The following is a 15573-nucleotide window of genomic DNA, read 5'->3' as shown; positions in this document are numbered from 1 at the left end:
AAACAGTATTTGGAGACTCTCTGCTGACTGGGGCAATAATCCTGATGGAAGGCAGGAGATGGGTTGTGACAAGTGTGTACAAATCTGCCCAAGTTCATTCAATTTTCTCTGTACATTCAGATAAAGCTGTTAGTGTGCTACAGACAACACAATAAATCCTTGAAATCTTTGTGGAAGAACTGGCCACAGGCTTTTGTTAATGAGCGTGTATGAGGAAGTTTCTAAGATACTGACCTTTAACCTTACTCTTTTTCCCCAACCCATCAGACAACACATGTCATCTTACTGTAATGACTGAGGACTGATGGCTCAAGGGTAAAACTTGTCAGGCTTATTAAAATCAAAAGTGGTCCTCCTGTTTGCATCCCTCCCCCCACTCTCGTGTAGTTACTTTCATTTACTGCGGAGTGGTAAGAAGATTACCTTAAAAAAGGTCATGGTGGAGCCATCTCTTACAGCACCGTACTCTATTTTGGTTTGCTTGGCCAAGTCATCTGCAGAGTCGATTGGTGAGTCCATTCTCTCCACAGTGAGGAAGGCAGCCAAGTTAGCAGTGTATGAGGAGATTATGATCAGCGTAAAGAACCACCATATTCCACCGACTATCCTTGTAGAGAGGGCCTTAGGCATCAGTTCGGATCCTGTAAGATAACATCACAAGGTACATTGTGAATCCTACACACAAATACATCATGAGACAACAACGACATAGTATGTAACAAAATAACCATGATACTGGCTGTCTTCTTTCCCAGGCACATTCTATGTGCAAAGGTGATGGTAGAAGGTGCTCTACCAAATCTCTATCAGGTATGAAAAGAGCATGGTAACATAATACAATTATATATGCAATAAGTATACCTTGCTGCATAAGTGCTCCAACTCCAAACCAAACACTGTTTATTAGAGTGAAGTTGTTTTCAACCACATCAGAGTCAGGGTTGCAGGGGTGAGGGTTGTACCACTCATAGGGAGTAAACCTGAAGGTGAAGAGTTAAACAGTTAAAATTAGTAATGTAAATAAAATACGATGACTTAAGGATGACAACATAATACCATATTTAGGCCTGTGACACCCACTAATATTCACTTTCAGTTTTTCCAATTGTTTAAACACATTTCCTGAAACTATAGCTCAAAACTCTGAACACAAAACTGAAAAAAGTTAAACAATTTGTCAAAACTCCACAAATCTTTGCAAAATGAAACACTGCACTCAAAACCAAAACCAAAAGCAGCTATCATATGAGTATCTCATACAGAGCATCAATTAAACGCTGGTGTGATAAATTTCAAATACTACCATCAAAATACTGTTTATACTGTATATGTCTGGCTTCATGAAGCCATGTTACATATTGAAGAAAAAATGTAGCAGTTGTTTCCTTTTTCTACTTTTTAAAGATCAGGGTGTTTTGTCCCAAAATAGGCTGCATACAGTACATACAGTATAAAAACTGTTGTCATATGTTAATATAATACTGTTAATAAATCAAATAAACATTGCATTGGCACAATCATTATATCAGCACATGATACAATGTACATTTGTCAATACAGTAAGTGCCAAGGGAGAATGCATTTAGATTTTTTTTCTGAAGCTGTAATGATGAAATTAGGGCAAAACTTTTTTAAAAGGTATCTCCTTCTCCTCCTCCTTCTCCTCCTAATCTGTTCTCCATGCTACTTTACTCCCCCCCCCCAACACAGTAGAGGTTATCCGAGGCGTTTTTTTATGCTCTGATTGGACTATTTTGCCAATTGAGCCTGAACAGCTGAGATATGAGTGAGACCAACTGGTAATTGGGGTGTGGCATTTTGAAGGCCAGTGTTTTCTAGGTGAACAGAGTGTGCTAAATGATGCAGTTTGTGTTTAGAGTTTTGCAGTAATGTGATTTAGAATTACTACTTGAGTGAAAACAATGAAATTGTGATAAGAGTTTAGCAGTTTGGAGTCCTGTTGTTGATACTGGAGCTTCAAGTTTTCAGAATTCTCTGCACAGGTTCATTTTTTGTGTGTATGCAATGGAGAAAAACTGCATTACTACCTGCATTTTGGCTGTTTTCCAATGTATGTTGGGGACATAATGCAAACAGGCAAAAATTATATCGAGTCAACTGTGACCAAGGACACAGACACATAACTGTGGTCAGTTACTGCAGCAGTCCACAATGAACTGAAAGTCCAACTTCCCTATAGCATACAGGACATCAAAATATTCAGTTAAAGTGGAATTTAGTTTTCTGGTGAAACAATGTTGCTTAAAGTGCAATCAACAATAACGAACATACTGTATGAAGTTAATTCTAGCTAAAGCTATAGATAAGGATTTTCTTACACAGACCAATCCTTTGGTCCTATTTATTAAAATTCGCTCTATGCTTTTACCTGGCAATAACAAACAGCACACAGCTGACCCCGAGGCATGCCAGCAGCACATACATCCAGATATCAGGGGACAGTGGGTTCAGGAAGGAGAACACTCCTGGGTTGGTGCCGTTGGGTTTGTGGTAGAGGATGCTGATCCCCAGCGTCATGAATGGCTTGGAAAAATCTATCACCTTTTCCCTCACATACGTGATAGTGAGAGGGGCCACGGCTAGGTCAGCCACCTGGTACAGAACAAAAACAAGACAACAAAAACATCAAGCAGAACCACAGTCAAACACAGATGATGCTGCTGATTACACAGATATTCTCTCACATTTAATATTGATTGCTACTCACATGGTCAATGAGTTCTCGCACCATGCCGTTCCACTCCCCCTTGTCATTCTGAGCGCCATATTTGCCATCAGACACCAGCTTTACCTCATAGGAGAAGCCCAAAATGTTGGAGAGCTCTTTGAGCAGGTCCAGGCAGTAACCCTCAAAGCGGTCATTCCCATACAGCGGCTTGTCAGATTTCTTATACATGACATAAGGATTTTCCTGGAATAAGGTGCATAATTGACTTCATTAGGAATATTAAGACATTCCTGATCAAATGCTGCCTGATAATTACTTTAATCCATACCAGAATAGTTGTAACAATGAGGGTCCTGTTGGCCATCGAGTCAGTCACATTTGTGGATGAATCCTTGTTGTTTTCTGTTAAATTAAGGCCTGTTTGGGAGTTCCACACACCAATCTGTAAAGAAGAAAATATCCAAATAACCACACTGACTACATATCAAAGACCCATAGTTGCCAAGTCACCTTCACATGATCATGATAAGGAATGCAAAGAAGGTAAAAGAAACAAGTACTAGGAAGTAGAAAAATTACAGTGGAAGAACAAACTGAGATGAGAGATTGTGGGAAAAGGAAAAGAATATAAAACACAATATTTGATAAAACTTGAAATGCCATGTCCAGTGTAGAAATGTTGAACATTTCTTCCCACCAGTACCTAAAACTTTTTTTTTTTTTTTTTTTTTTTTGTGGAAAAAGGGGAGACATCACAGAGGGTAGCAGGTAAAGTAATTAATAAACAGTATCAACATTCCTTTAGTCTGCCAGGGCAGTTAGAGTACAAACCTTTTTCCACACTTTATTGAGGCGGTTGTTGCCCGCGATTGTCTTGCAGAAATAATAAAGAGAAAGCATTTTAATCACAGATCCCTGAGCTTAAAGAAAGAACAATTAATTTTGACTTAAAGACAAATGTGGAAAATAATAACTCCTCTGGTTACAGCTCTTATTTCATTTTCTTGTTAATCTTTACTTTCAACTGTGTTAACTTAAGTTTAATTCCTTCGTCATGATAGGCCTATTAATAACCTGCCAAAACTGAGCGCAGAATTGTCAGTGTGATTAAAGGAGCATCAACAAACTTTTGACCTCAAAATGACAGCTACAACTATTTGCAAGAGCAATGTGTCAAAACAGTTCAAAAAGTTCCTTTTCTGAGGTATAATTAGTGCATCAGATTTTAAGATGCAGTCTATTGTTTTATAGACAAGTCATGTTTCTGCAATTTTAGAAAAAAGGAGATTTCAGTGAATAGTAGTGGCCCTGTTTTCCAACTCTGTTCAGCTCTGCCATGAATGTCTACAATAACAGTCTGCACTGATAGTATAGACACGGGTCAGATAGTTCACCTTCTCCAAGCCATCTTCCTTTAGGCTGATGACATCCAAATCAAATTCTTTCCGCAAGCCGTCCGTCTTGTTTATAATTATTTGTCCCGTCAAGCCGTTCCATTGTGCCTGTGGCAAAGAAAGAGCAGAAAAAAAACCAATGAATCCCTCGGTTTTTCATTTGTGTCATGAAATTTTGTCATATACATAAATGAAAGTCAAGTGGAAGCCTGGAAAAATTAAAACAGTTCTTATAAAATTAATAATTGATGAGTGCTGCATTAAGCTAAGAACACTGACAAAGGCTAACTGCATCTTAATGGACATTTGTGCATTGGCTGGATCCTCAATGGAAATATTAAGTATCTCTGTGTATGTAACATGGTGGACAGTGATGTAAATGGAGCAGGCAAGCATGGCCTCTGTCTGAGTGGAGAGCAGCGGGTGGGCAACAGAGCTCAGAGATATTTGAATGCGGTTGATAATGAAGTGAGCTCAGCTGAATAACAGTCAGGTTAAATCTCTGTTACAGAGGGCTTAAAGAAATGAGCTGCATCTCAATTTTGCACAGACGGAGGAAGCTGAGAAGCCAGTTTCTTTATGGGAAGATGGCATATCTGCAAATCAATACACCTACTGTAAATTTGCAAATGTTCAGCCCATGGCATTTCATGATTTAATTTTTTTTTCTGGCAGTGAATCAAAGTGCTCTGAAGATAGAATTAAAGCACCAGTTCACCCCATAACACAAGTCTTCATATATCAAGCCTTTTAGAAACATGTGGTGAGGGTAGATCCAAGATTTAAAGGCCCAGTGTGTAGGATTTATGGGAATATTTTGCGACAAAAGGAATATGGAATCTAATATAATAATTATGTTTTGTTAAGTGTATAATTAATTGAAAATAAGAATCGTTATGTTTTTGTTGCCTTAGAATGAGCTGTTTTTATCTACATAGGGAGTGAGTTCTTGTCCATGGAGATCATCAAGTTGCACTGCCATGTTTCTACAGCAGCCCAGGATGGATAAACCAAACACTGGCTCTAGATAGGGCCATTTGCGTCAGCCAGCATAATTAGCAGCCCCTCCGTGCTGAAAGTGTTGGGAAATCACCAATGAAACTTCTTTATTCAGTGTTTTTACTGGTTTAAATCACTGGATCTGTTTTGGAGTGGAAGACTTCTCTGCAGATAATTTGGCTCCTGGTAAAAGCCTCCTGAATGTCTGGATCTTAAGTTATCAGAGAAAAATGGTGAGCACAGATTAGCAGGTGCTAGATTGGCTGTCCATCTCTGACATGCCAAAAAGCATCAGAGAAACACTAATTTGTAACGTGATGTCATTTTAATCAGGGTTGTTACCAGTTGTAATGACCTGGTCCATTTATTTTTCAGAGGAAGGGACCTCTGCAGATAATTTGGCTCCCAGTAAAAACCTCCAGAATGATGGACACTGAGGGAATCCTAACTGGGAGAAGTTTCAGCTGGTTGCAATCTGCAGTCCTTACCGATAGCTGCCACTAAATCCCCCTGAATTTTACACACTGGACCTTTAAACCACGGACCTTTAAACCACGGCCACATTCCTATTTGAGGCTGTTGCATTACACCTGAGTGAGGAATGATGTAATTGCACATTGATGAAAACAAAAGCATGCTGCTGCTTTCTCATTTACATATTAGGGTTGCAACAGCATAAAATTTTCATGGTAAAATAACCATCTCAGAAAATATTGTGGTTTCACTGTATCACAGTATTACAAAATTATTATTATCATAAGACTAAATGACCCTAAAAGAAATGAAAATGAGAAGGGTTATTTTTGGTTGAACAAACAAACAATTGAAACTTGGAAGTATGTGCTAAAAGTCCTGCTTTTGAAAACAACTGCTATGAAGTTGAGATTCTCTGTCCAGTTGCATTTTTGTCAATATTGTAGATAAGCAAATGTACACAGTATGCTATACCTTAAAACTGGTATACCACTGCAACCCTATTACATATTATTGCTGAAAAACTGGAAACTTATGACTGATAATCTATGCAGCTCTTTCTGAATTTCTTCTTTCTGCACAAACATAATACGGTCGGTGTTCTTCAGAGGAATGTATTTTTTAGAAACTGATTACAACAAGGCCTGTGGATTATTGTGAGTAAGCTTTAGGGGGGTAAGTTAATATGTTTGAAAATGGACATAGCTGATAGGCTTTTTCAATGAACTGAAGCTGATAATAATATCAAAATACATTTGGGAAATAAAGCTGGTATGTGGGAGAAGAACAGTGTGACTTGTTTATCTTTGAAGGACTTGTGTTGAAGCTCACACTAATACAGCTCACTGTGTGTGAGCTCTCAGAACTAGAAATTATTGGGGACACACAAGCCAATGCCACTGAGCACATGGCACAGGCAAAAGCTTCAAACCACCACATATCATACTGAGATTCTCATACGTACTGAATAAATGACTTTTGAGGGGTCTTTGAGTGAACTGCCCCTTACTGCAATTAATTAGAATCTAATCTAATAACCTTGGTAATTAATTTAGTGTCATGCTAAATCATAGGGTCATTGGATTCTATGATATATATCTATATATATCTATATATCTATATCTATATATATATATATATGTATATATATCACTCAGTCTGGAGGATTTTTTTGTAAGAAATCAATTACAGGTGTATTAAGAGATGTGGAACAACACTAAGCCTTTACATTTCATCATCTTGTTCTTTCAGCCATTAAACAGAAACTTACATCAGTCAATTTGTTACTGAAAATAATTCGATTCAATCTACTGGAACCAAAGCAAATGTATCCTGAGCCATTCGTACCCACAATGTGCAATAAACAAAACAACACTAAGAGTGAAATGAATCTAAGAGCTGCACTGCTGCACAAGCTTTACATTATGATTTAAATTAAAAGAGAGAGTGATGCATGTTACTGAGTGTGGTACATGTCAACGCACACACACAAACATAAGATTTAAGATCAAACTTCATGACATCCGAGGAACGTTTCTTTAAATCCATTTCTAATGCAAGGATCTCTTGCATGTATAGAAAGTTACAGGCTATCATTTGGTGAAGTTGCTCTTTAATTAGACCGCTTCACACAGTCTTATTGCACACATCTGTGAGACCTACTTGACCCCTAAATCCAGATTATTCATGTCATTAAGTCTCTTTTTAAATCCCAACTAATCAAAAGTCTCTCTGTCTTGACCATGTGTTGGTGTCATTACTGTACATGCAGTGATGAAATGGATCTTCTTGGATTGGACAATCCAGATGATATAAAGGATGAGTTTCAACACACCACTCAAAACCTCGCTGATTATCCGTGAATATACTGGACATTGTGAGAAAAACTCATTTGCTTTTTCCTCAGGCCTCTGTACACCACCCTCACAAACAAACGTGCTTTGCATGTTCATTGGTACATTTAGGAAAATAGTCCAAGTGCACAAAGCTGAACCTAATTTACTTGAGCTGTGAGTTCATGAAACTTTCTCTGAAAAACTTAACTTCTGGTATGAAATATGTGATACAGCACTGATTTCTGCAGGGAAAATTGTCTTTTGCGTTCCCTCCCCCACGAGAGCAGAGTGCAGGGTGAGCCACAGAGCAGCAGCCCTGGAGCCAATGTCTTGCTCAGGGGCACTTCAGATAACACAGTTTGAAAATAAAATCTTAAAAGAACATGTTGGTATTTTGCATGTTTTTACAGTTTAACTGAAATTCTGTATGCTACTGCTGATCATTTTCCAAAGCGTACTACAATGATTTTGAATGTATTTTCCACCATTCAGGCTGCCACTAGTTGTCTGCACAGTATCGCATTATCAGATAAGTTATTCCTGTCAACCAAACTGTAACATAAATAAGGAGACAGATCATTGACTATCCATGTGAACCACTGTAAAATAAATAAAGTTTTTTTTAAAGTGTAAAAAGTTAAGCTAATTCCACCTTTTATCAAAGTACACAGCAAAGCATAACATTCATTTTATCTCACTAAAATGTGAATCTAATGGGTAAAACATGAGACTGCTAACTCCCATCAACATTACCATGTAGAGATAGAAATAAGGATAGACAAGATGTTCACTGTGACAGACTTCATAAAGTTGCAAGACTCTCAAACTGATTTTGATACAGTAATAAAATGAAAATGAATAGACACAAGCTATCATGGTTTCTATCAGTTCATAATATCTGTTTCAATATTTTCACTGTTTGCCACTAACCTCTCCTGTCATTTCGGACCCTGCTATTCCTACACCCTCCAGCAGTTGTCATCAGCTATTTCCACCTTTCCCCACTCAGACACACACACACACGCACACACCTGCCCCTCATTCTCCTGTCAGCCTCCTCAGTGTATATATTGGCCATTTTCTCTCAGTTCCCTGCCTGACTGCCCCTATTGTGCTTTCGCTGAGCCTTAACACTGACGGCTTACAGAAAATTATATGGTAAGCTTTGGAAAATATTATCTGGTAGTATGAAGTAAAAATTATTTGCAGTAAATGGGCTACAGCATGGAAAGAAAACACCAGTATGGTCCTTTTAAATTAATGCACTGTAATAAAAGCAACCCTTGTAAAGATAAAGGACGTCATGTTTATCGAGTAGAAGACAGAATGCAGAGCAATAAGCTGTTAAACACCAATGAACATGAAGCTCATATTCTATACTTCAGTGTGTTTATGTAAAAGTGCATCTAATTAAAGACAATATCTGCTGAGGCTATACAGCTGAAAAGTTCTTTTATTCAAACTCAGGCTCTCTGAGCTCTTTTGGCATTGCCTGTGTCCTTCAATATTGTGTCCACACTCTCAATTGAAAAGCTCATTTGTCAAAGAAACATCTAATTAGAGAGTGCAACATAACGAGGGAGTCTATTAAATTCAAATTAAAGTATCTTAGCAGAGCTGAGAAAGTCAGCTTCCACAATTAAACTGAGATATTTTCCATGTTTTTCAAACTGTCAGTGTTTGCATTACAATGTGCTTTTGTGTTCCTCTTCTGTCTGCTGTCAGATCAATAGGCTAAGCAGAATTTAATTTTTTTTTTTCCATTTTCAATAGCCTAAGAAGCAAGATACACTTCTATGGCATCCTACAAACTTAATTAATGAGGATCGAGAGAAAAAATTTAAATAAATATTTTAAATAGAGTATTAAGTTTGAGGAGTCTTTATTATCTTGTCCTATTTACATTAAACATCCATGTAAAACACTGCGGCGCTCAGTGGACATCTCTTACCAGAAACCATCTGACAACCCACTAATCTCAGAAACCTCCAACATGCAGCATGTCAATCCTTATCTCCTGAGAAAAATTATTTCAAATATAATCTTCACACACATGTTCCACATTCATCACATCTGATCTCCTAACTCTATTGTTTCTGCTCCTGCACCCAAGGAAATGAAATAGAATCAAGCAGGCTGTGAAACAGATGGATGGATGGAGGAAGTGGGGTGGATGTCATACATTCATACACCAAACTCACATCTTTGAGCATGTTCATGAAGCGTGATCCAAAGCGCCAGGGTTTGTGTCGGTGGCACTGAAGGGAGCTGACAGTGATCTGGGAGGCGCGTTGCGAAGCGGCAGCCACCATGTAGACGGCGTCGTACATCAGAGCTGCTTCAGTCTGAAAGAGAAGCGCGGCCGTCAGCATCCATCAGCGGGAATCACATCATGCACTTATCACATCAGGACTGTTGATGCACATGCACGGCACTATATGGTATCTACAAAACATCCCCCCCAAAAATGCAGCAATACATTTACAAACTACATGGAAATCAATCAGAGAGGCGACCACAACCTGCCATAACGAGCACAATTTGGTGAACAATCTTATTTAAACACTTTTCTGTTTGTACACACAATCAGAAAACAACGTGGTGGATTGTTGTGTTCTGACTCAAGTGTGGGTGATGTGGGGCTCCAAATAATTCTTTGTTAGGTTCTTGCGCAGCTTCCCAAAATAGGCTATGTGTTTACACATTTACATACAATCTCTCAGTGATTATGTCTGGATGCTGAGCATGGCTTTATTTCATATTAGCGTAGTTTTTGTTTACGCTTGACAGGCACATGCAGCAATAAAAAATAAAATTAGATTTGAGCTCATTTTGACTTATTTTCCTGATTATGGGATGAAAATTATGTTTATTCCTTTAATGCTTCAAAAACTGCAAAGAACTGGGAAGATTTAGTGATTTATCAAATTGTCCTGTCTTCCTCGCACATATACGGTACATACAAAATCAAATAGGGAAACAAGGTGTGGAAATCAAATTGGCTGATGACCAACATTGTTTTCAGCCAACATTTCTTGGCAGACAAGCTGAGACTGTCCATATATTTTCAGTGTAACGCTGAGCTTAATAAACGGGCTTCCACTGACCTGTTGGGCCTGTTTCTTACAGTATGTGAACAATCACAGTACCATCAGTACCAACCTGTACACTCCCACACATTTTACATGAGGAATGAAAGGAGGAAAGTAATGTCACTCACTGTCATCATCCCCTCCATCATTCCAGTCTCAGCTTTGGAGGGAGCCTGCAGTCGCTCCATGGCCCACCTCTCCACCACTGAGGCCACCTGAGGACTGTCTATGTTGAGCAGTCTGAACCCTGTCATGTTGACCCCACTGTAGCGGTACGGCTCCAGGTCGAGGGAGAACAGGTCCTGTAGAAGTACAACAACATCAGTGCAGAGTTATTGTGACTCTGCTTAAAAATACCCCAAAAGTAGACGTAAGTCAAACAGCAAGGGTAAAGGGACACTTGATTAAAACAGAGGAACAATATACAGTATAATACCATGGAATTATGCCAAGGGCACTGAAAACATCCAGCAATCTTATTATAAAACAAACCACAGATGTTTCAGTTCATCTGCATAATCTTTGCATAACAGAATCTCTAGGTGAATACACACATCTAAGCTTGTGCAGGATAAAAGGACACTTAATTAAGACAATGGAACGGTGTAATTACGCGGCATGTTACCGACGTGCATATCCATCAGCTTTTTCAATCCAGTTTCAAAGGGAAACGTAAGAGTCAACGTTTCTGTGCACATACGTTCAGTAAAACAACCTTCATGTGTTCTTGAGATGTAGAAATTTAGAAAAGTTTTCTTACCAGTGTGGTGAAGAAGAAGTGGTAATATTCAGTCATCATCCCCATGGACAAGATCTAAACAGGATGAGAGATGAAGGAGTGGTTCACAGTTTCCTCCCCTGACTATACATTCATGTTTTTCTCCAGCCAGCATTATCTTTTCTTTCCCTGTCCAACCACATCTATACCAAGAGACTCTTGCAAATTACACATTCCACCCATTTACTGAATTGCCTCATTTTGTATTGTTTGCATGGTCTGCATTAACAAGTATCTGAGTGAGTATATGTCACAATTTGCTCATGTTTGCGTAGTGTTTCCAATTGATCTTCCGTGCAGCTTTCGGTTCTAAATTAGTATGTCTGGCTCAAAAATAGGCTCTGCTTGGATTTGGAAATGATCATAGGATTTCTGAGGGGGATAGAATTAGACTAATCTTGCACATAGTGAATATTAAAGCACAAGCAATGCAGACAAACACAAAAATAACAGACTACTCTCCACTGAAAAATTCAAATTGGATATTGGACAGAGCATTGCATTGTGCATGTCGAGTTATGAATTAAACCCTGAAAAAAATGCCCTCTGCCCAGTGCAGACTACATGCTGACAGATGTTTGTCTTTTTCACCTGCTTGAGAACGTCAGCTGATGTTTGGTAAGAGCAGTCAAAGATGACATAGAACTCCTTTCCTTTCTTCATCTCTTTTAACAGAGGACGGGCATCTTTACTTCCTGTAGGCAGCTGGCGGATCTTGATTTTAATGCTGTATCTGGATGGAGCTTTGATCAACTCTTGCAAACGAATCAGCCCTGCAATTCGAAGACAATAAGACCATTATTAGACTCAACAATCACATATTTACAACAAGCATCCTCTCTGGACATTTAACTATAGCACTCTAAATAAAAAAGTGTGTACTGTATGCTGTATTTTAATTAAGACTGTGTAATTAAAACATGAGCCGTTTTTGATTTTGTTTTTGGCTTAATGGTATTTAATTTTCATAAAATGCATCTGCTTCAGTGACTGCATGTCTCATCATTATACTAATTTTAATCATTACAAATTACAGGTGGCTTTTCCAAAGACATCAAACAATGAGATCCCCAAACAGACCTTTTATCATTTTTATTTACCCAACATCCACTCTGTCAGATTAGATATAGTAAATCAAGAGTAGAAAATCCATCTGGTAAATGTAAATTCTGCAGAATTAAGATTCAGTTCTCGCAAATACGATCTAGATTATTTTGTACAACGCCCCAAACATCATAACCCCTGGGTTTTAGCTTTCAACACACACTCAGAGCCCAATGGGAGCTGTAGTTACTGAATGCAAACAGGCTTATCGTTGTTGTGTGATCGTTTAGGTAGAGATCGTGTACCACAGTTCCAGTAGCCATTTATCTCAGAATATGGATAAAAACATTACAAATTCTCAATTGTTAACGTTAACTAAATTAAAACTGAGGTTAGCATAAATGCTAGCAAGCTCACCATCTCCCTGGGCTTGTGTGTCCATTGTTCGTTTGAAAAACAACTTATACGCAGCAATTAACTGGCCACTGTAGGGTGTGGAAGGTTTACGTTTCTAACACCGAGCGCAACTATTGACTTAATTGTTTCACAACGATTTCGTTAAGTTAATTTACTCTGGTTTGGTCATTATATTTTGAAAGTCTTCACCGGAAGTGTTAGCACACATTTGCATCGAAATTGACATCGCAGTGGGCGCTCTCGATTACACTTGACACTCTCAGGTCATCTCCACCTGTCATCAAGGCAGTCAAGAGTGAACTGTATAACTATATTTCATAAAACTTAAATTTAAAAGAAAGAGAAAACTGCCTTATGTGAACTAGTCGGCTACGATTCTGCTTTATTTTGAGAGCATTCAACGAAAGTGCCAGCATGAACTGCCACGTCAACAACACGAGCTTAATGAACTGTGACCACAAGAGGGCGCCAACACTCCTTTCTAAATACGCTCAGGGATTTTATTTTGAAAGCGGAAATGCTAGCATAAACTGTAGTTCCGCGCGGTGACCAGAGGAGGGCGCCATCACTCCTCACTGAACACACGGACGACAGTGGCCACCTTGCCTTAAGGCAGACCATAGTTTATTTAAGAATGTTATCATTGCAAACTTTCAAAATAGTGGCATTAATACGTTGAAATTTTTTTAATCTAAAATTCATCAGTAATTCAATCAATTGTCTTAATATTGAAACTGTTCACGATAATTGTCTGAACTGCATAACATTTTCAATAATTTAATGTTACTTTTGCATTTTTCCCCTAGGATCCTTTTGATTAATTCAGAAATTGGTTATTTGTATACTAGATATTTTTTGCATTTATTTCCTGTGTCTGGCTTTCTGCCAACCAATGCTAAATTATCACCTCGAGATCAAAATGTTTGACATCGTCTTGTATATTTCTATAATAAAAACATCTATTTCCACAATAAAAAAAACTACGAGTGAACACTGCCCTCTAGTGGCCCCCCGGCAGAAATTGCAACACATTAAATTCATCAAGACACGTCAATGTGGACAAGATAATCACCTTGACTTCCGGCTTTCAAAATAAAACGTTCACATTTTTTCTTCGCGGTTTAGCACTAGCGGCGCCATTTAGTGCTGTAAGCAGTAATTTAAATGTGGGAACTTTCAGCCGCTGTTCACCTTATCTGGGGCGCTACTGCAGAAATGATTATAGGTCAAATTTCCGGTGAGATAGCCGAAGTTGCAGTAAGCTAGTTAGCTCTGGTTAGCCCCATAACGTTTTACCATTAGTCACAATGGGCAAATGTTGGTGGCTAACTTCTAACAGCAGTCCTTTTCAAAAAATAATTTGCCATCAATTCAGCAAATATTTGCCCTGTTTTTTTTTAAGCAGACATTAAACTCACGTTGAAAAAAATTTTAATGCCGTATTGAAAAATAAAATGCACTTCCTCCTACTGAATCAATGTGGGACGCAACTACTCTAAAGCATTCACTTTGTATTTGCATGTATAAGACGGCAGGTCCGCATTTACTAAACTTCAGTGCATGTTTTAGAAGAACAAATGTGTAGCAGATAGTGTGACACGCCTAATGGTTAATTTCCTGACGCCATCTTAACGATTTTTCTGTTGCAGTCCCGCAACCAGCACTAAAAAATAGGTGTGCCCACTGCCCTCCAGCGGTAACAGTTAAGGACAATAAATATTTTCCTGAACTCGTCAAGTGACGTCAATACGGACACGATAGTCACCGTAACTTTCGGATTTCAAAATAAAACGTTCAAGTTAGCCCGGTGTAGATACGTACTTCAACTACAGGATGTTGCACGCGAAGCGGGTCAACCTCGTTCGTGATTGGCGCGTGATGACAGTATGTTGAGGCGACACATAGGCACCAAGAGATACTACTGCTCTGAAAGGGCTGCTGTGCGAGGTAATCTGTTTTTGGAGCTTAACATCACTAGCATATGACATCATCAGTAATGAAGTTAGCAAAGCTGTCTCGTCAAAGCTGGATGTCAACTGCTCCGTGCAGACAGTGATGGCGGGAGTTTGACGCTGCAGTGAAGCAATCATGAATCATTTTCAACATCAGGTATCCCATCAGATTCTTGTAGTGATTTGTTGCACAACCAGGCTGTGAGAGATATACTTCTCTGTTTGGACATTGCTGCCAATGCAGTTTGTAATCACAACCTGTAATCCATAGGAAACCGAGTGAACACCTTGACCATCAACACACCAAAACTGCATGTGACTGCTGGCTGTGGAGTCTGACCTGCTGAGAGGAGTATGAGTTTGCAAACACACAGTTAAAGAAGCTCTTGCAAAGGTAAGACACAAGCTCCATACTGCTCTACAGTGTGCTGCAGTTTGAAGACTGGGTGCTTAATGTTATTCAGCTTGGGCCTTGTACTGTCTGTGATTATTATAAACATATTTCCAATTAACTCCTGTGGCCTTCTTTATATAAACTTTAGTTTACATGATGATGTCATTTTGCTGTATCTTCAGTGGTATCCTCCTGGTGCTCAGTGGTGGATGTGATGGCTGATGTGACAGTCAGTTTGGATGTGCTTTGATTGTGTAAGTGGAATAGTTCAAGGTATTGCAGTTGTGATAGGCTGTTGTCGTCATTGATAAGCAAGGTAGGATGATTGGCATTACAGGTTTTTATGCAGCCATTTGGCTTTAGGCCTAGCAGATGAGACTACTGCATCATTTGGCACATTGTGATGTTTTATATCTGTACGCAGTTGCTGGTGAATTTGGCATTTCATTATTATATACACTAAATAATATGATGTAAATCATAGTGCTTTAGTTGGAAACCCAGT

At 38.7% G+C, this 15573-nt stretch overlaps 1 protein-coding gene and 1 long non-coding RNA gene across 3 annotated transcripts in view; one reads left to right on the top strand and one right to left on the bottom strand.

Annotated features, from left to right (window-relative positions):
• The window catches only part of LOC125889210 (glutamate receptor ionotropic, kainate 1), a 31282-nt gene that overhangs the window by 1574 nt on the left and 14135 nt on the right, over positions 1 to 15573 (bottom strand). The window contains exons 1-11 of one of the 2 annotated variants that reach the window (XM_049577000.1): positions 12723 to 13302; positions 11853 to 12034; positions 11244 to 11297; positions 10612 to 10785; positions 9593 to 9736; positions 4084 to 4191; positions 3018 to 3131; positions 2729 to 2932; positions 2390 to 2613; positions 862 to 980; positions 424 to 641 (exon numbers count right to left, since the gene is read on the bottom strand). In XM_049577000.1, the coding sequence (XP_049432957.1) occupies positions 424 to 641; positions 862 to 980; positions 2390 to 2613; positions 2729 to 2932; positions 3018 to 3131; positions 4084 to 4191; positions 9593 to 9736; positions 10612 to 10785; positions 11244 to 11297; positions 11853 to 12034; positions 12723 to 12747 (1566 nt within the window). In that variant the 5' untranslated portion in view covers positions 12748 to 13302. Of the gene's footprint in view, positions 1 to 423; positions 642 to 861; positions 981 to 2389; positions 2614 to 2728; positions 2933 to 3017; positions 3132 to 4083; positions 4192 to 9592; positions 9737 to 10611; positions 10786 to 11243; positions 11298 to 11852; positions 12035 to 12722; positions 13303 to 15573 lie in introns of those variants that run through there. The other variant, XM_049576999.1, reaches the window with a different exon arrangement.
• Positions 14597 to 15573, top strand: part of LOC125889221 (uncharacterized) — a 38100-nt gene continuing 37123 nt past the window's right edge. Inside the window, exons 1-2 of the long non-coding RNA XR_007449425.1 lie at positions 14597 to 14831; positions 14946 to 15068. This is a non-coding gene — a long non-coding RNA (uncharacterized LOC125889221). The remainder of the gene's footprint in view (positions 14832 to 14945; positions 15069 to 15573) is intronic.

Source organism: Epinephelus fuscoguttatus, linkage group LG5 (genome assembly GCF_011397635.1).
Source record: "Epinephelus fuscoguttatus linkage group LG5, E.fuscoguttatus.final_Chr_v1".
Taxonomy (NCBI): Eukaryota; Metazoa; Chordata; class Actinopteri; order Perciformes; family Serranidae; genus Epinephelus; species Epinephelus fuscoguttatus.
This window is presented reverse-complemented; position numbering and strand designations above follow the sequence as displayed.